The 21,204-nt window shown below is 31.7% G+C and overlaps 1 protein-coding gene and 1 long non-coding RNA gene across 2 annotated transcripts; both read right to left on the reverse strand.

The window, feature by feature from the left end:
* Nucleotides 1-1,262: 1,262 nt before the first annotated feature.
* Nucleotides 1,263-11,790, reverse strand: LOC140045027 (uncharacterized). Its single transcript, XM_072089760.1, has 10 exons — nucleotides 11,614-11,790; nucleotides 9,545-9,787; nucleotides 9,159-9,353; nucleotides 8,831-8,992; nucleotides 8,334-8,621; nucleotides 8,012-8,092; nucleotides 7,287-7,497; nucleotides 3,827-3,871; nucleotides 3,620-3,670; nucleotides 1,263-2,270 (listed from the first exon to the last, which is right to left on the reverse strand). The coding sequence occupies exons 1-10, from the start codon at nucleotides 11,788-11,790 to the stop codon at nucleotides 1,738-1,740; spliced, it is 1,986 nt and encodes a 661-aa protein (XP_071945861.1). The 3' UTR covers nucleotides 1,263-1,737.
* Nucleotides 11,791-16,426: 4,636 nt separating this feature from the next.
* LOC140045034 (uncharacterized) lies at nucleotides 16,427-17,740 on the reverse strand. The gene is made up of 3 exons (XR_011844527.1): nucleotides 17,411-17,740; nucleotides 16,927-17,028; nucleotides 16,427-16,590 (listed from the first exon to the last, which is right to left on the reverse strand). It is a non-coding gene; the product is annotated as an uncharacterized lncRNA (long non-coding RNA).
* Nucleotides 17,741-21,204: the final 3,464 nt, after the last annotated feature.

Raw genomic sequence — 21,204 nt, forward strand, 5'->3', positions numbered from 1 at the left:
AAGAAAGATAGTTAAAACAAGACAATTTTTTTTCTCATCTTTAAAATGAATAAAACAATATCATGAAGGAGGCACCATTTCTAAAAAGCAAAAGCTTGTGTTGAAAGTGCCTGAACAAAAACAAAAAGTACCTAAAATCAAATTAGTAAATAATAGTAAATGGAATAAAGTAATTACCATAACGGAATATGAAAGGTGGGATTTTAACGCATTTCTAATTATTCCAATCATCTCCACAGTTTTGGACAATTTTGGGGTAGGGACACAAATATCTGTAAGTGCAGTTTTCCATGCTCATAATTTTTGGTATCAATGTATAAAGCAATCTATATATTAATGCTACTAAATTGTTCGCGTATTTTACATATCTCCTCCAAAACCACTGAACGGTACATGCTCACATTTGGCACACTGATGTTTATTGATGGGCCGCACATGATAGGCTATGCCACTTTCCTGAATTTTAAGGATAAACACTATTAAGCTATGCCAACCAAAAGAGAATGTAATTTGCATAATCAAGTGGTGTGTCAAAATATGAACTATGTCCGGTTTTTTATTCTTTAAAAAAAATTGTATTTCCACAAACATGCAAGTAAACAAAATAAAAATTAGCCAAAAGTTTTCTAATACAACATATACTTATAGACATAATGATACTATACTATACTAAAAATATGCCCCATACCTTGGCAACCATTAGTCAATTTGATATTGAAAAATTACACACCAGGGGTCGAAAATATGGTAGATATTTATATAATTGCTGTTATACAGTGAATGATCCCATCTCCATACCTTTCGTCCTGTTTAGTAAGTCTGTCAATCATAAAAGGTGATATTGGCCATTAATCAAATTCTGTAAGTCTAATTTCTACAAATGATCTCATTTGCATTAGGCAAGTCAATAGCCAAGTCATTTACTAAATTCAGAGATACCATAATAATATCAAACATCATTTATTATTTTGGAACCATAGTCAATTGACTATTTTGAAACCAACCAATTTACCTTAACATTATATAATGAGTTTACTTGTGACTCGTGTTGCGATTTAAAAGACAACAAAAATACAATACAAAAAAGATTGTATATCATTTATTAAAATAGAATATGAAATAAGTATTTATGCAGTAACTCTAACTCTACTAATTTGGCTTAGTAAATGTACTGTTAGCAAGGTTGTTTAGAGAGCTTATTAAACCTTTCTAAATCATCGGCTGTACAAGACTTTACAAGATAAGTTTAAAAGTTTAGTCAGGTCAATAAGCTATACCAATGAAACATTTAAATCTTTGACTATTTAATTCTGAATGTTAATGTTTTAGCACAAAATCCCCTTTTACAGTTTCCTGACACATGATGATAATTAACATTACTATAAAATAATTAAGAATAAATAACACAAATAGTAATAAAACAGTATTTGCCTGCTCAAATGGCAGTTGTAAGCTCTGTCTACACTATCAAATTAGTTTGACAAAAATGTGTGATGTGTCCAAATATGGTAGTGATGTGCCCAACTATGGTAGTGATGTTCCCAAATATGGAAGTGATATGACATCATCATGTCCATAAAATTGCACATCACATTGTTTTGTCACATAAAGTTTGATGTATTTTCAATGTATTCTCAATATATTTTTACCCTTTTCTAAAAATTCTGGTTTGATGCCAGTTATTGTGGGAGAATATTTACGTGACCTACAATCTGTGGATTTAAGGTAAGATATCTCTCAAATTGACTTACACATTATTTTATTTGGGATTGGTCCAAGCAGCTTAGCAAACTTCTCTCTTTCTGATTCATCTACCAATTTGGATTTGCTCTCTAAATAAAATGTTACATCCCAAATGGTTGGTTGTTCCAATTGATAACAAGCTGTAACTCTATTCAACTCACTTGGGTTAAACTGTTCCAATGCCTTACACAATCTTTTTCTATATGGGGACAACTTCTGTTGATTACTAATTTGTACATTGTTGTCATTCATATACTGTTTTACAAGATCTTTAGCATGTTTAATTTCTGATAGTGTTGCCACTTCAAGCAGAAGGTTGACGTCGGTTGGTTTGATCTTTCCTTTATCAGCGAGTTCATTAAAATAATCATTTGCTTTGTAATCTTTATTGCCAAGGACTTGTAAATCTACTTCATCAAAGAGACAACATCTCAAAAATAAGAATTTTCTCGTATTCTTCATAAAGACTTCACTGAGATCATAATTTAACTTGTTTAACTTGTCTTCAAGTGAATTTGGACTTGTTTCTGTAATAAAGAATTATTTTTAATGAATACTATTCACCATATTAATCATAGGCCTGTTTCCTTTTGTTTAGTTGCATTGAGAAAAGGAATAAATCAGGCTCTATGTTAACACAGTTGGGCTTGATATGGAAAATAATTTGAAGCTAAACTTCAATTAATGATGACGGTTTCCATATTTTTTTGTATAATTTTTTATTCTTTATTTCAAACCAACTGTGTAAAAAAATAAAATAACTAAACTATAAAATATGAGCCAATATAAATATATACAAAAATGTAAAAAAGAAAATTTAAATAATTTCATTATTAATACATTTAAATTGAGAAAAATTACAGTTAAAAATATCTAAAGAATTATTGTTTAAAAGACATGAATTGTACAATGACGAGAGTCTACAGAAAATACCATTTTTACAAACATTGACACAAGAAAATTTAACAAGAAGAAAGGGTTTACCACGAAGATTACAAACAGGAACATTAAAATAAAACAACGAAACAAGATTACAATCAAACTAGAAGTAAGACATTTATACAGGAAGTGCAAATCCTGTCTTGCTCTCCTAGATGTCGGGGAAACAATAGGAGGCAGGTTGGCTGATGGGCCGACAAAGTGCAAGAACTTGTTATGGGTCCGATCTATTCTGGAGGCTTGAGAAGCAGAGAGTGAGTTGTAAATAATTGAACAGAAATTGAAAGATGGTTGGACGAGGGAATTAAAATTAATATTAAATAAAAGTGTTTTCATCATATTCATAAATTATTTAGTTTGACTTAATATATTTCAAATGATCAGTCTTTAGAAGTATACACACAATCTGTTTTCAAGGATGTTTAGTTATTATTTTGACCACCTTTCCTACGTAGAAAAGTTTTGTCTACTATTTGAAAATTGTTATTATAGTATTCAAATTAATAATATCAAAGAAAATAATGTTGATAATTTGATGTTTCTGAAAGTTAGAACAAACATTAGCATGATTCCATTCTGATTTGTTCGGCTTTGATTATTTTAAAGAATTAGCTAACCTGTGGTGGATTTTGCTGTAATATATTTAACTTCATACAATTTAAACTATCTTGTCATTCATATACAGCAATTTTAACTTTCTTACAAAAAATGTATTTTAATTATGTTTTAAATATGTTTGAATGTCTTATTTTGGCTTCTCCGCTGTTATTTTAGGTAATCGTGCCTCATTGATTTACATTTGTTCTGTTTTCATGTTTGTATTTGTTCAAATGAAATAAATGATATGATATCTTTAATGTTTCTTTCTTAGCAGTAGTTTTATTATAGCTGGTACTACATAAATGGTTGTAACACTGCCCTATCTAATGTTACTCACCTTTACCTGTCCCTAATGAGCTTGCAGCCAAAGGAGCAGCAATAGGTGCATCTATGCAAAATAAACATATACATTAGTCATAATCAAGAATACCAGTATTAAATCAACTATTCTGCTAATGACACCAAGATGTTATGCTATTATGTATATTCATGTATTTTCAGACAAACTGTCCATATGATACATGATCTAATGATAACCACTAACCTGTCTCTAATGAGCTTGTAGACAGAGGAGTAGCAGTTGTTGTATCTATGCAAAATAAACATATTAGTCATAATAACAAAAACAGTATCACTTACAATTTATTCAATACAGATTTTAAAGTTCTAGAGTAGAACATTTGCGATTTAATACTTTGTTAAAACTGTCACTGTCATAGTCGATTGAAATAGTAAAGTACATGTAACGATACATCATTACTACGTTATATATATATACTATATTTTTTCTAATTATAATAAATAATTAATTAATACAAAGGTTTTGTATATTTTGTGTTTATATATCTAACAGTACCCACACTCGCTGTAAGAAATTTGCGATAAAAATGGCACCGAAAAATGGTTAATACGTATTTACAGTATTGGACGTATTGCAATGCTATATTTAAAGATTTAAGTTTATCTTCGAAGGGCCCATAAATGTACCTACTTGTGTTAAACCAAATACTTATACTGGGAGACTGGGAGATTGAAATCTTTCATTCATCGCAAATCAATACATTTGTATAAACGTATATTAAATCTATAAAATAGTATTTTTTAAAGAAAATCGACCTGTCTTCAACATTATGATGCTATACTCGAAGTGTTCAATCGGTTTTCAGCCTATTAAAAACAATTATCATAGAAGGAGATAGGTAAATTTCAAGCATCCTCATATTATTGTGTGCAGGTATTTTTCAAGATGGAATTCCATTAGACAGATTGGAAAACTCCCTATTTGGGGCAAATCGTTGAACCTAAATTTGTTTTAATTGTCAGTAACTAATTATCTAACTCAATTTAAATTAGTAAACAGGGTTAAATCAGGTGGTTAAAATCAGTACCGAAAGTACGAACCAACTTTATATACCATCGAGTAAACATTCTAGAAGTAAGGCGCGATTTACCAAATTTTTCCCTTGCGTAAATTTATATATAGATACTAACATTTTTCCAAATTTACTTAGCAATGAAGACCATATCAATTTTTTTTCAATAGTTTGATTTTTAAGCCAGCTTGTGGGAAAATTAGCTTGTGTATTAGTGTTAGTTAATACTTATATGCTTTTGTTAATCTCAGATAACATAATAATTAAGGCCTAAAATAATAGCTCACACAGTTTTGTTTAAAAACAAATATTTCCATTTCTAGTATAATCGTTTAAAAAAAAACCTAGCCACCACATCTTTTATGATTTTTGTTTAAATTCTATTTAGAATTTGCTGAACTTGAGACATGATGATTTTTAGAAATACATTATTTATAATGCTCGTTTATATCTCATCCTAACAATTGTAAATCTGACAGAATCTACAATGAAAATGTATTGTATAACAAAACAACAAAATATTATATTCTTTCCTTGATGATTTTCTTTATCTTATGTGGACTAGATGGTACGCTCGCTTCGCTCGCGTACCATCTAGGTCGTGCCCACAGATGGTTCTCGAATACATAATAATTTCAGCGTTAAAAAACTGGCGATTTCAAATGTACGTACCGCAGGACAATAATACATGTCGTGTACAGGAACGAATAAATAGACACTGTGATTTATGTACTCAACTAAAATTAGCACCCTATTACTTCCGAAAGAGAAACTTGTCACAAAATAAGACCAATTGTTTAAGTCAAATTTAAACAAACTTAATTTGTGTTTTGTATGTAACATTAGGGTTGAGGGATGGGGAAGAGGATGGGTGCAAAGAGGAACAATGTTAAAATATATTCTTTATCCATTTAGTAACGAAATATTAATTGTTTTCATGTTTTACAAATAATATACCACTAAACACAGTAAAACATTGCGATGTAATACTTTGTTGAAACTATCACCGTCCTAGTCGATTGAAATAGTACAGCACATGTAACGATACATCACTACGGCGTGTATATGTTTATAATATAATGTAAAACAATTTGTGAAAACCACCTCTATTCGGGGAAAATCATAAATTTGATTTAATCGTCAATAAATATTAAATTATCTAACTCAACTTAATTAGTAGGCCTAATGGTTTTCAATTGTTTCTTAGAGCCAATTCATACTTAAGTTGGTTCCTACTCTACCCACCAAAGTTGTTCTGCGTTTAGGGCATGTGATGTAATTGTACCGTAGGCCTATTCTCTACTGGTTTTACAACGCTACTCATGCCAGTGAGGGAAAGGTGATGATGTGGGTGGTTTAACTGCAATAATAAAGATTTGTACATAATATACGGCGAGTGAAAACGCTAGCTCATTATCCGTTTAAAAAAAAATTATATCCAACCTCTGCAGCACAGATTAAAAAAAAAATGGATCGAATTTCTGTTATGAGTATACAGTACTTGCCTTTACGACGCCTGAGGGAATAGAAACTTGTGAAACAGAGATTGGAATGTTCCATTCATCGCAAATCAATACATTTGTATAATCGTATATTAAATCTATCAAAATAGTATTTTTTTAAGAAAATCGGCCTGTCTTCAACATTATGATGCTGTACTCTAGCTGTTCAACCGGTTTTCAGCTATTAAAAACAATTATCGTAGGAGGAGATAGGAAAATGCGAAGCCTCCTCGTATTTTTGTGGCGGGTATTTTTCAAGATGGACATCCATTAGACAGTGTATACCACGATCGGAAAACACCCCTATTTGGGGCAAATCGTTGAACCTAAATTCGTTTTAATCGTCAATAACTAATTACCTAACTCAATTTAATTAGTAAACAGGGTTACATCAGATGGTTAAAATCAGTACCGAAAGTATGAACCAACTTTATATACCATCGAGTAGAAATTCTAGAAATAAACCGAGATTTACCGAATTTAGCCCTTACGTAAATTTATATATAGATACTGATAGTTTCATGTTATCATTTTTTTTATCTTATGTGGATACTGATAGTTTCATATTATCATTTTTTTTATCTTATGTGGATACTGATAGTTTCATGTTATCATTTTTTTTTATCTTATGTAGATACTGATAGTTTCATGTTATCATTTTTTTTTTATCTTAGGTGGATACTGATAGTTTCATGTTATCATTTTTTTATCTTATGTGGATACTGATAGTTTCATGTTATCATTTTTTTATCTTATGTGGATACTGATAGTTTCATGTTATCATTTTTCTACCATTAGCAAGGACTAGTAAATACATAAAAAACATTTTTATTATCTGGTATTATCATCAACAAACCTGCGACTGATGAGATTGTTTCCCCATATTCTGCAGGGGAAATTCATAGAATGTCAATCAATTAGTCAACTGATTTTCATTATATTGTAAAAAAAAGTATTTAACCATGTATTACTTTAACAATAAAACCTATCTATAATTAAAACGGCCTTCGTAGATGTCTCTGGACTAAAGGACATATATCTTTGTACATTGTATTGTTAAAATGTGGTATCAAATAAAAAATACTGCAATTGAAGAAAATTGTGATGATAATCAAAAATTTCAACTAACCTTCCAGAAATAGCCACTTTAAATGATTGGTCATCATGCGTTCATTGCCACATTTAACACTATTAGTATCTAGTTTCAAGCACTTTTTGAGATCATGTAAATGAGGCTTCTCTGCTGGATAACAAGCAGTACACAACACACATAGATTGTAGCCAACTCCTTCTCTAGTGACAAGTACAGTTTCTAGTTGATGCATTAGATAACTTAACACCTACAAACCAAGTAAAATGTAGAACATAAGTTTTAAATATAATAGGTTGAAAGTTTGAATCAACCCATATAGGCAAAAGTGCTTGACACAATTAAGCAGAGCAGAATAGATTATGCAGAGTGACTCAATGGCTCTGAGTGTTACATGATAACAAAGATTACATAGAAGGTGGAAGCTGTTTATATATAGTATTTAGCCAGTTTGCCAAATTCCAATTTGGGGCATCAAGTTTTCCTGGGATACCTTACGCCTACAACTAGGTGGTCCAGCGTGCCATGAATTTACATAGTTTTTGGGTGAATAAAAAAGACATCATATACATATCGTAGAATAAAATATTATAAATATGTCTTTTGTAATTTTTATTAGAGTCAGCAATTTGAGTTTCGTACATGGCGACTTGAACGTACATATGATAATTTCCATTTATTTCCGTTTATTGGCAATCATTACATTCAAGTGCTGGTGTTAACAATGTTATTAATAAAGCCTACAGTATCATGCTAATCTTTACCTCTATGCAGAAACTTGGCTGCGGTTCATTCATTTGGTCTCTAACATTACCATCAACTTCAGTCAGATAAGTTATTTCAAGCTGATGAGGAAAATTGTCTTTGTTAATTTAAAATGAGTTAAATAATATATGCAAAACATTACCATTATTATTACCAGTATTCATTGTGCATTCAATGTATTCATAAAAATGAAAATGTAATACTGTAGTGTAATAGTAGTAAGATTAAGATTGTAATTATTTAAAACTCTGTTTGCTATCTACAATTTTGTCTTTAAATATATTTATTTAAAAAATTAAATAAATAAATGAATTTCCAAACCTTTAATGCATGCTTGTTTTCAATTTTCACTGTGCCTAGATTGACCCCATGATCCTTAAAGTCGAATTCACTGCGGTTTTGAGACACAAGTTGTTCGCCATCTTTATTTTTTACCTCCATTAAGTCCAGAAACGCAACAACCAATGTATTGTAGACAGCATTAGGAAGAAAGTCTACAGGTGTAAGATAGATTGACACCATATTTTGTTTGTCCGTTTCAACTTCAAGACTCTTTTCCTCGGTTTTCATTCGAGATGGAACCAGGAATACCCGGTTACCTTCGGTTACCTGCAGATGTAAGCAAAGTATTGTAAATTAAAATATTACAAGTATAACATTTAAGCTAATTTAAGTGACATCCAATCTAAAATAAAATGTTTAAAACAATTTTGAATGTAAATACAATGTATCTGTATGATGTAGTATGTTTAAGTGGATATTAGCCCTTGATGGCATTTGCAGCAATAAAGAAATTGAATTGAATTGAATTAACTTACCTTCAATTTCTCAAAGAGCAAACCAAATGTCTTCATCACTTCAGTAAAGATTTCAAAGCGATGTGGATCTTCCTTTAATTCATGTTTCCATAAATACCGTAGCAGTCTTTCCTCCAGTATTCCTTCCTCATCAAGCCTTTTCCACAGCATCCTCATTTGCTTCTATATTAAAAAAAAACCCAGTTTATTCTTACTTTACACAGTGCAATCACATGATCAATACAATTATACTGTTTCACATCAAGTTACTAAGAACAGATTATTAACATCACCTATACATCCACATGATGACAATCTAATATCATAATAAAATACATTATCTACCTACCACTTTAATAGACGGTTTAACTACCGTGATCACTTTTGTCACCATTTGAATCATCATTTTAAGATCTGTTATCACAGTGTTCTTCAGTTCTTTGTTAGTACTTGAATGCAAAATGATCCCAATGTCATTCATATACTCTATGGCAGTGTCGAGCCCCTCTTCGGAAATTTCACATTGAGTGCCAATCCTGGAAACCTAATACAGAATTTAATTCAAACAAATAACTTAACTTAAGTACATTACTTGTAGAGCCTGGAGAAAATCTAATGGAAAATTCAATGATGGGCCAAGACTATAAATATTACTAATGTCTGTAGGAATAAAACAAAGTAACAATAAATAATAATATTATATAATTACATTGGAATCCACAATCAAAACTTTACCTCCTCAAATGTAATACACAATTCTGTTTCACCAATTCTTTGCAAACTTTCCTGTAAATTAACCCACTTTACTGGAACTTCTCTCACCATTTCCTTCATGTATCTACCAACATTTCGCTTAAGTTTTGTAATACCTTCAGGTGATTTCATGGTGTTATCAACCATGTACATTTCACGATCTACATGGTGAGCATATGGCATTCCTTCCATTTTATCAAACATTTTCTTGTACATCTTCATAACCTTCAATTAATAAATGCATTCATATTGCTACTATCGCTGATAACTCATCACAATGATTACTGATCACGCTAATACTGTATACTGTATTATCTATATTGTATATTTCATTTGTATGTATACTTGTATAATGTAAAGAGGGACTACAGCGACAGGCCCATCGGGCCTTTTGTAGTCTCTCGACTATATATATTATATGCCAACCATGCTATGCCATGCTATGATATTGTCAATAAATGTTTCTAGAATGAATGAATGAATTTAATATTTTTACTTTGTATTCAATGTGTGTGGTAAATAAAAAACAAACAAGTTTAAAAAGGCCATTTAATAGGCATTATAAATACAATTCAGCTCAATTTGAAGCGATTTTAAATTTTGATGGCCATCTTGGACTTAGAAGTCATATGTTAAATTACAAAATACATTCAGAGGATGACATACCCAATCAAAAATTTCTGAAAGAGCATTTAATAGACATTATAAATACAATTTATATCAAACGGGCAGTCATTTTGGATTTTTGTCGCGATGTAGGATTTTGTTTGCGCCTCCAGGCATATTTTCAAGCTAAGTGTTGACAATAATATATCCACTGAGAATACTCACATGATCAGTGAGATCAATCTGCGTGATAGTGATCATCATGATCAGTGGTTTACAATACAATATGTCAAAACCTAATGTACACAATCTTCCATAACTGTCTGTTTTATTTAATTCATACTGTAATTCAAAATGACAAAATCTCAAACAATGTTTCTACTTTAATGTGCTTTCTTTAATGAATTCTTTTGTAATGCATGTAATGTTTAACTTAAATGTTCCATTTTCATGTTATATTATTTGATTGTATAAACATGTACATTAGACCTCAAACTGCTTTTTTGTTCTAATTGTACTGATGGGTTGTATACAGTCAATCCTTTTGTAGGCAAAATATTAATTCTAAAGAGCCTATTAATTTACCTCACTACACGCAAAACGCAATTCATAGTTCTATAGGAACCAGTATATACAAACCAATCGCGACTGGTCGCCGTTACCCATACCACACGTGTGACACGTTTAAAACTTTTCAGTTTCACTCAGTTACAGAAAAAATAGAACATAAGCAACTGAAAGTAATTATAAATGTCTACATTTTTGTGCGCCTGTCAGTTGCAGTCAGTTGAGGTTTATAGTTGCATTCAGTTGTGTTCAGTTGCTAGGAGCGCTTATGTTGACTAATACCCCTTTCACACCGGAGACACCCCGGGGTTTATGACCATTCAAAACGTCGAGAAACTCCGGAGATACCCCTTTCACACCAACCTAGCAACACCGGGGTTTATAAAATAAAATTGTAAATGTCGCCCTCTATTTTGTTTGTTTACATAGCGACGATCATTAGAATCATTTTAATTAATATTTTAAATTTAATAATTACTTTCAAAAGTCTCAGAAGTAATATAATGTTTTATTGATACTACTTATTATTTTTTAAACCCGCTATATATTTTGTACAAATATTTAAAGTATTTTGAAATAAAACTAAAGCAATGAGTAATCGTGTGAGGATGACCTTTTGACCCGAAACACTCCGGAGTTTGATGTTGTACCTTTCACACCAAAACACCAGGGTGTCCCCGCAGTTCGCTCTCCGGAGAATATTCAGCTGTTCAACCCCGCAGTTAAACTCCGGATCGTCGCTATGTAAAAAAATAAAAAATAGAGGGCGACATTTACAATTTTATTTTATTAACCCCGGTGTTGCTAGGTTGGTGTGAAAGGGGTAATAGTTGAGAAAAAGACAAGATATAAATATCTAATATTTATATACTATTTACCTCCTCCTCTTTTTCTGATGCTGTCCCTGACAATTTGTCCACATGAGTTGCAACCAAACAGATGGGAGGTGACCCTATGTTCTTGCCATCAATTGAAATAATGTTTCCTGAACCATGTTGTACAGTGTGTTCATAAATGGACCTTATCCAGAACAAATTCATGTCCAAATTAGTCATTCCTAGCTGACCATAAAATGACAATGCCAATATATTTTTAAACTAATATTGAAATTAAATTACATTATTAAATCATAGCAGCCATTTGTAGTTTACAAGATTGTCTAAAGTACTAAAGTTTAACTTACTATTTTTGAATCCCGTGGTTTAGCTGGCTCATCCAAGTTGTCCATGACATTGAAAGCAACACAGTATGATACTGTATTTGTCAGGAAAAACTGGAAATTAAAAAGGATTATGTTTTCATGGTTAATTATAATATAATATTACAATATTTTATATAGAAAAAGTTTGATGACTCAAGTAAAAACTTCAACATTCTATTTGCACACTACATACTGTACTGTTTCATCAAGGTGATAAAATAGCTCTTCTTTTTATCATTTTTATGAAGTAATCTATAGTGTGCAAATAAATAGTCATTTTTTATCTATTTTGCTCTGCTTTTGTTCTGAGCACTTTTGTTCATGCCTCATCAAGTCAAACATGCAGATTAATGCAGACTGTAAAATAAACTTTCACCATTTTTACATTGTGATACCAGACCCCTACCAGACCCCTAGTTCCTATGTTGTTGGAACTAACTTGACATGATGTGTATTGCTATGTATGTTTTTTACACTGTGATACCAGACCCTTACCAGGACTGTGGTTCCTATGTTGCGGGAACTAACTTGACATGATGTGTATTGCTATGTATGTTTTATACATTGTGATACCAGACCCTTACCAGGACTGTGGTTCCTATGTTGTGGGAACTAACTTGACATGATGTGTATTGCTATGTATGTTTTATACACTGTGATACCAGACCCCTACCAGGACTGTGGTTCCTATGTTGTGGGAACTAACTTGACATGATGTGTATTGCTATGTATGTTTTTTACATTGTGATACCAGACCCTTACCAGGACTGTGGTTCCTATGTTGCGGGAACTAACTTGACATGATGTGTATTGCTATGTATGTTTTTTACACTGTAATACCAGACCCCTACCAGGACTGTGGTTCCTATGTTGCGGGAACTAACTTGACATGATGTGTATTACTATGTATGTTTTTTACACTGTGATACCAGACCCCTACCAGGACTGTGGTTCCTATGTTGCGGGAACTAACTTGACATGATGTGTATTGCTATGTATGTTTTTTACACTGTGATACCAGACCCTTACCAGGACTGTGGTTCCCATGTTGCAGGAACTAACTTGACATGATGTGTATTGCTATGTATGTTTTATACACTGTGATACCAGACCCTTACCAGGACTGTGGTTCCTATGTTGCAGGAACTAACTTGACATGATGTGTATTGCTATGTATGTTTTATACATTGTGATACCAGACCCTTACCAGGACTGTGGTTCCTATGTTGCAGGAACTAACTTGACATGTGTATTACTATGTATGTTTTTTACACTGTGATACCAGACCCTTACAAGGACTGTGGTTCCTATGTTGCGGGAACTAACTTGACATGATGTGTATTGCTATGTATGTTTTGTTGTCATGATCATTTCAAAACCATTGGCTAGGTCTAACCTACTTGTTTAGACGTTCAAAAACAAGCTGCATGCTGTCACCCAGACAGTGAGCAAACCCTGTAAATGTCTAAATATAGCGCAATTTCATTGTTGGTATACACATGAGCCTGTCGTATTGTCGTCATTGTCTAGGCCAGAGTGATACGTACCAATATGATTGTAAATCGGAACAGATACCATCAATGCAGGCAAGAACACATGGTAATTTCTTATAAGAGGGATGCATGTTTTTCCACCATCGTTCAGCTTGCATTGATACATGTGGTAATTCTTACAAGAGGGGTGCGTGTACTACGTCAAATGGAATTTACACAACCATTGTTCACCTCGCAGGAGGTCACTGGTGCATGCGTGTAGGTCAAGTTTAGTCATTTATTAATCATTTCACTTTTCTTTCAGTTAACCAAAAAGAAATTAATGTTTATCATTTTGCAATTTAAATGACTGAAATCCAAGTATCGGTTCAAGTTCTTTAAGTGGTAAAAAATATACAATTTTTGGTTGGAAATTGTGTTTTTTTGCAGTTAAATTCAAAGCTTTTTTGATTACAATGACTTTTACTTGTTTACGTGTAATCCTTCATAGTCGTATGAATAGAGGAAAATTGAGGCGAAACATATTGCTTGTAAGCCCCTCACGGTTATCATGTCATATTGTACAAACGGTGTGAACTTTAATGGATGGTTTACCCAAGCCTCATTTAGTCTATTTTCTATATATAAATTTACGTAAGGGCAAAATTCGGTAAATCGCGCCTTATTTCTAGAATTTTTACTCGATGGTATATAAAGTTGGTTCGTACTTTCGGTACTGATTTTAACCACCTGATGTAACCCTGTTTACTAATTAAATTAAGTTAGATAATTAGTTATTGACGATTAAAACGAATTTAGGTTCAACGATTTGCCCCAAATGGGGGTGTTTTCCGATCGTGGTATACACTGTCTAATGGATGTCCATCTTGAAAAAAACCCGCCACAAAAATGCGAGGAGGCTTCGCATTTTCCTATCTCCTCCTACGATAATTGTTTTTAATAGCTGAAAACCGGTTGAACAGCTCGAGTACAGTATCATAATGTTGAAGACAGGCCGATTTTCTTTAAAAAATACTATTTTGATAGATTTAATATACGTTTATACAAATGTATTGATTTGCGATGAATGGAACATTCCAATCTCTGTGTCGTTCCACAAGTGTCTATTCCCTCAGGCGTCGTTAAGGAAAGTACTGTATACTCATAACAGAAATTCGATCCATTTTGTTTTCAATCTGTGCTGCAGAGGTTGGATATAATTTTTTTTAAACGGATAATAAGCTAGCGTTTTCACTCGCCGTAATTTAATATTTATTACCGATTAAATCGAATTTATGATTTTCCCCGAATAGAGGTGGTTTTCACAAATTGTTTAACATTATATATAAACATACGTCGTAGTGTATCGTTACATGTACTGTACTATTTCAATCGACTACGACGGTGATAGTTTCAACAAAGTATTACATCGCAATGTTTTACTGTGTTTAGTGGTATATTATTTGTAAAACATGTTAATTAATATTTCGTTACAAAATAAAGAATCTATTTAAAAATTGTTCCTCTTTGCACCCATCCTCATCCCCATTCCTCAACCATAATGTTACATACAAAACACAAATTAAGTTTGTTTAAATTTGACTTAAACAATTGGTCTCATTTAGTTTCTCTTTCGGAAGTAATTCCCAGTGTGCTAATTTTAGTTGAGTACATAAATCACAGTGTCTATTTATTCGTTCCTGTAAACGACATATATTATTGTCCTGCATTATTGTACATTTGAAATCGCCAGTTTTTGAATGCTGACATTACTGTGTATTCGAGAACCATCTGTGGGCACGACCTAGAAGCGAGCGTACCATCTAGTTGAACAAATTTAAAGAACTAGCTGAAACAACATAGTCAGAAAGACCATTCCACAAAAGTACAACTCTAAACGAAAAAGAATTCCTTCTCAAGTTTAACTTGTACAATTCATTGTTTTATTTGTGAATGTAGTGTATATTTCATTGATATATGTTTTCCGATGATGGAACGCGTGGAATTCGGCTCAATGAGATTTTAGGATAGTTTTAAAATCACATTTTCTCTGCATATATTGATTTTAATCATAAAAACACTTATGCATAGATTGAAACAAACAATATAAATGTTGTAAGTATAAATTACGATTTAATACAATTTCTTTAAATACCATCACAGTCATACTACTTATTCAATTATTGATATTATTTCAAAAGTGATATTCTTTTTCATTTGGATAGTGATTTGCATTTAGGAGTCTTCTTCTTTCTTTCTAGATCAGGAATAGTATTTGTTGTAATTAGATTGTGAATAGTATGTGTAAAGTACTTATTTTAGCATTTTTTATTGTAGATCACCTATTGATCTTTATTCAGCATCGCATTATTGCATAAAATAAGAACAAAAGAGAAAGAAAGAAAGGCCTGGTATAATGGTGGAGGTATGGTATTCTGAGGTTTTGAGGTTGTTTAAACTTCTCACACATCTACTCCACTCTGCCCTCCCTTTTTACTGTTGACAATATTGACAAGTACAAATGCCTGTTGGCCCCTCCCCTGGTTCAGCCCCTGGTGATGTTTCATATGAAAACTTGTATAAAAAAAATCAGTAATTGAAACATGTAAGATCAATTGAACTAGAAAAACCAACAAAAACATAGCATAGTCTAAAAAAAAAGTTGCACATTGATAAAATAACCCTGTTAAAAATGTTCTTGGCAAAATACTGTAAGAACACATCATGTAAAAAGAAAATGAAGCTCTATTAGTATTTAAAAGCTTCCAATTGATTTATTTCTGAACCCAATAAAATGAATATTTGTTTTAAATATGAATCTTAGAATACAAGTGATATTCATAATACAATAATGAAAACATACCCTGTGCGTTATATAGTAGTCTAGTTGACCAGCGTAGTCCCATATACTAGTTATGTCACTCACTTTTTCTTTTCTTCTTACCATCTTGTACATACCATTCTTAAATTTTGTCCAGATTCCAACATTGCCTTCTATAAAAAATTACAGAAACAAAACCAATATAACAGTGTTACTAATCGATATCAACCTACATTTATACATCTTTTATGCAGATTTAAATGTTATAAAAGCTTTATTAGTATGTGCCTACCTTCTTTTAACCTTTTATCAACCTTTTCTCCTAAAGCATGTGAACGAATTTGCTCTTATAGCTCAATATCTATACAATGCAAGAAATAGACAATTAGATTAGGAAACCAATGTGTTGTATGGGATGAGAGGAATACAACGATAAGCAATATTTTGAAGATTGAATGTAATTTTCCAATTCTTGGTATCTGAGGTGATTTCAAGACCAAACCGTATATGGTTGCATAGCCAAATGAATTTTGAATTGTTATTTGTTGTATAACCAATGTGTAAATGGCATTATATTATAAATTTAAGAATGTTTTTATTTAAATATTAGTATTATTTTATCAAAAATAAATTAATGTTAAATTTATAGCAAAATAATGAATATGTAAAATTTAACATTTTCAGTTACTTATCTCACCTTTTAACATCTTTTATCTTTTTCCATTGACTACAATCCTTCTTTGCTTGAAACACTGTGGTTGTAACAATTCCATCTGTGGATTGTTCTGCAGAATTGAATCTATTATATAGTAAAGTTAAACATTTATTGTACATTTTAGAAACATACATAGTATGTATAAAATGACTAAATCATGAAAGGGTTTGCATTTTAATATTCCAATCATAAAACAACTGATAAATTTTAATGAATAGAACATTAGTAAGTTTAAAAGTAAATTAAAGTGTATAAAATTAATGTTTTTATTATTTTATAAGAATCACAATATTCAACATACTGCAATGTCACCTTTAGTGTATAATAATTCAAATTAAATAAAACATTTCCTTTAGCAGTTCACAAGATAATGTGATTGATGACTATTGACTATTGATGGTCAATACAGCTTAAGATACCGTACAGTAATATACTCTATAAACATTATACCAATTTTACTTGTTACCTTTCTCCAACCATAGCCTTTACACAGCTAGTCTTGCCAGCACCTTCTTTTCCCAGAAACATACATCTTGAATTCACAACAGACATGCTACCAGTTTTAAGTTCTTCTTTATATATTTTAATAGCTTGTTTACCCTTGCCACGTATCTCTGCAGGAACTAACAGTTCTATTATGACAAAAAATAAATTGTTATCTCATTCTGCCTCTGTAAGCCTTAAAAATGCTTCATATTATCTGTATATTAATGCTACTAAATTGTCAGCGTAATTTTACGTATCTCCTCTGAAACCACTGAACGTTACGTGCTCACATTTGGCACACTGATGTTTATTGAGGGGCAACACATGATAGGCTATGTCACTTTCCTAAATTGTAAGGATAAACACTAAAAAAAGGCAAAAAATAACTGTAATTTGACGTCTCAGCCACCATGTTACGTCACTGTATAAACTACGCAACTTCCTCTGTTGTGTACCACCATGGCCGGATCTACAAATACCATGCCGGGCCGCCAAATTAATCGGATAAAAAATGTGGTCTCTAGGCAGTAAAATAGTTTTTTGTTAGAATCATGACCTATGACCTTTTCCCTCAAAATCGAACTCGTCCGAGCTTTTTGGGCATAGATCATTGTGGCCAAATTTGATGAGAAACGGATAAAAACTGTGGCCTCCCGGCTGTTCACACGCACACACAAATATACAGGGGTGAAAATATAACCTCCTTGGCAGAGGTAATGAATAAAAATAAACACACACAAACTAATCCAAATATTTTGGATTTAGGGCGTGTTTTTCATTCAATTTATGTCCCATTTTTTTATTTGTAAATGTGACCACTAATTCTGAGCATAACTAACAAACAAAATATCAAATAATACACAACGAAAAATACACCCAAAATATAGTTTGGTGCGCATCATTTAATTCCCACTACCACCAACATGTGCACTTTTTTTAAGTGATTTGAAGTCCATTAGCAGCTCAGTGTAGTTTATTACAATGCTTCATTCACATCTTAATTCTATAAATTACCACTTCGTATTTGATCATTGAAATGTTTTAACTGCTGACTGATTGACAGTTCAACGTGATGTCCCTCTAATGCATGTTGTCACTTTCTGATGCGCACACTACATTAACACAGTACAATTTTTCTTTAGTATCTTTCATTTTCGTAAAATTCCATATACAGTATTGCTTACATTTTTTAGCTTACAGATATTTCAAAGTAAAGGAACATTTTTTGGTGTATAACAAAATCAATGGCTGTAAATAGTTCTGAATTTTTATTCTTGAAATAATTTGTCAGAGTACTTTTATCAGGGAAGAGTGCGTTTTTATTATACTTTCTCTTCCCATGCGAATTAGTATATAACTACATAGAGAAAAAGACCGTACGGAGCACAGGTTACTGCTAGTTATTATTTAGTTATTAAACAGTAATATAAATGTTATCTCATATAATGTACAATAGTTCTCGTCAACTTTAATAAAATAATACCTTAGGTAAACTTGAACCTTGGGAAATGATATCTTAAGAATAATAAATTATGTCCAAGTACCATCAATACAATACAATAATATTAATACAAATATATTAAACCAACTATGTCAATGTCAATTAATATGATAAAATAGTGGCAACCATGTACATACATATCAATTAATGTGCTACTGATTGAGCTGGATCCATAGAATTTAGTTTCATTAATTTGGAATGAATCAGAAAATTAAGGTCTGTCAGCTTACGGTATATAAAATCTTACAGTTTGTTTCTGTAGTACAATTTTGTAAAATTTATAATAGTAGCATTGATAATTTCAAATGACCACCTGTACCACACTCTATGTTGATTATTGTTATAAACATCATAAAAAAACTACCACAGAGAAAGTGACACCTAGAAGTAACTATGAACCATTTGAACCTACATTTGGTGAAACATTTGAGATAGGTAGGATAGGTTACAGTTTAAATCTTTTGCACTGTGTTTGCGTATCTTAGATTAAAGTATAATTTATATTTATAAACTTTACTTACTGTCAAAATAGTTTAAAATCACAATTTTTTCTTTTTTCGTTATTTTCATACTTGTTTCTACAATAGATTCAGGTGTCTTTCCTTCCTAAAAACAAAAATATTTTACTTAAACAAGCTATTTACAAAGACATATTAATTAATAGACACCAAGATCCAAAACACTACCTCTGTTCTGTAGTAAGCAAGATCTATAAATCCAAACGTAAATAGTAATACTATACTAATAATGAGAAAAACTGCTGGTGGACAAACCAACTTTTATCTATTTGATATGTAGAAGCAATTATAAGAACAGCAATTTTCTATCAGGTGTTAAATTTTCGCCACATATACTACACTAAACCCATAATGGGAAGTGGGTATCTTTATCCCATAATATGAGGAGCTTTTAAATGTTTGGATTTGATCAATAAATATATGTGCACAGTTGTTTTGACAGAAAACCCCTACAATTGTTTATTTGGCTACCACCATAGACCTAACTTTTCCGTTATTCAAAGTGGTCCCTTAAGAGAGAGATTGTGGTCCCTTGAAAGAGGTGGACACTTAAGAAGAGAGGCGTGGTTATTAAGAGAGGTGGTCGCTTACAAGAGGTGTCCGATTATGAGAAGTAGTCCTTTATGAGAGGAGGTGATCTCTTACAAGAGGTAGTCATCTATGAAAGAGCTCCCCTAAGAGAAATGGTTGCTTAAAATGTCGTTTTAGAAAATTGGACGCTTACAAGAAGTGGATAGACTGATAGCTAAGTTAACGAGATGCATTTGCACAATTTTACTAACGGTTGTATAAACAAGTATGCTTGTAAGCCCCTTTAAGGTTTTGATTCTGTGTTTTTAGTTCATCCTCTTTAATTTGCTACCTAAAGACCTAGACTTTCTAATGCAGAAATTTCTCAAACATGCCCACTAAGCTTGCATGCACAGGGTCTATGTCAGTAATGCACTATCTTTTTTAATCAGAAATTTTACAATTTCTGAAGTGGGCTTGGGGCTTTGAATCAGGCATTCATGTAGTGGAGGGTTTCCATTGTGGAAAAAAAGTCATCATCATGAAGTTTAAATTTTTTTTTGTGAAAGAAGAATGTGAAGTATGATGATGTATTTATCTTATCCTTAAAAATTATTCCATAATTCACATGTGATAAAATAATTTGTTTTAACTATCTTAAAATGGTAACGATGTTAATCTATGTCCAACACAATCACTTTAATGCAAATAAAATATAAAACCCATGTTTTCACATATCCTAACCTAATAGTCCATTCATTACAATTTTTGTGGCAAACCCTATGTTTTCATACCCAAATGGCAACATTTAAAGCATTTTAGTGATCAAATTTCATGTATTACCATGTGAAAAACACAAGTCACGCTTGAGGGATTTTTGTCCAAAAATTCACCCTTTTTTCTGGAAATGTTGGGTGCGGCAAAGACGCCAACAACAACAATAATATTAGGGAATTCATGATTCAACATTTCAATCTTTATCGAATCATTGTTTAATGTGTATTGTCTTAATTTTAAGTAAAATACATTGTTATTCAGTTTATCTTAATTGGCTGTTATAAGTTTTTCACCTCTCAACAAATCGAATGATACATTGGGAGGTTTTATGAAATCATGTCCAAACTATACAGGGCGCTATAATATTTTTTAAAAATACATATTAGACCATAAAGGGCGCTACTAAAAATGTAAAGGTTTTGGTATTTATAATAGTAAATATGCCAAATGGCGGAAAATACAAATATT

Source organism: Antedon mediterranea, chromosome 3 (genome assembly GCF_964355755.1).
Source record: "Antedon mediterranea chromosome 3, ecAntMedi1.1, whole genome shotgun sequence".
Lineage (NCBI taxonomy): Eukaryota > Metazoa > Echinodermata > Crinoidea > Comatulida > Antedonidae > Antedon > Antedon mediterranea.

Excerpts from the sequence above, each read along its gene's own strand:
- LOC140045027 (XM_072089760.1), bottom strand. The coding sequence starts at position 11,790 with ATGACTAATTTGGACATGAATTTGTTCTGGATAAGGTCCATTTATGAA. Across the intron at positions 8,093-8,333 it reads AAAACAAGCATGCATTAAAG|CTTGAAATAACTTATCTGAC; the intron begins GTTTGGAAATTC and ends TTTCCTCATCAG. Across the intron at positions 3,671-3,826 it reads TACAAGCTCATTAGAGACAG|ATGCACCTATTGCTGCTCCT; the intron begins GTTAGTGGTTAT and ends TATTTTGCATAG.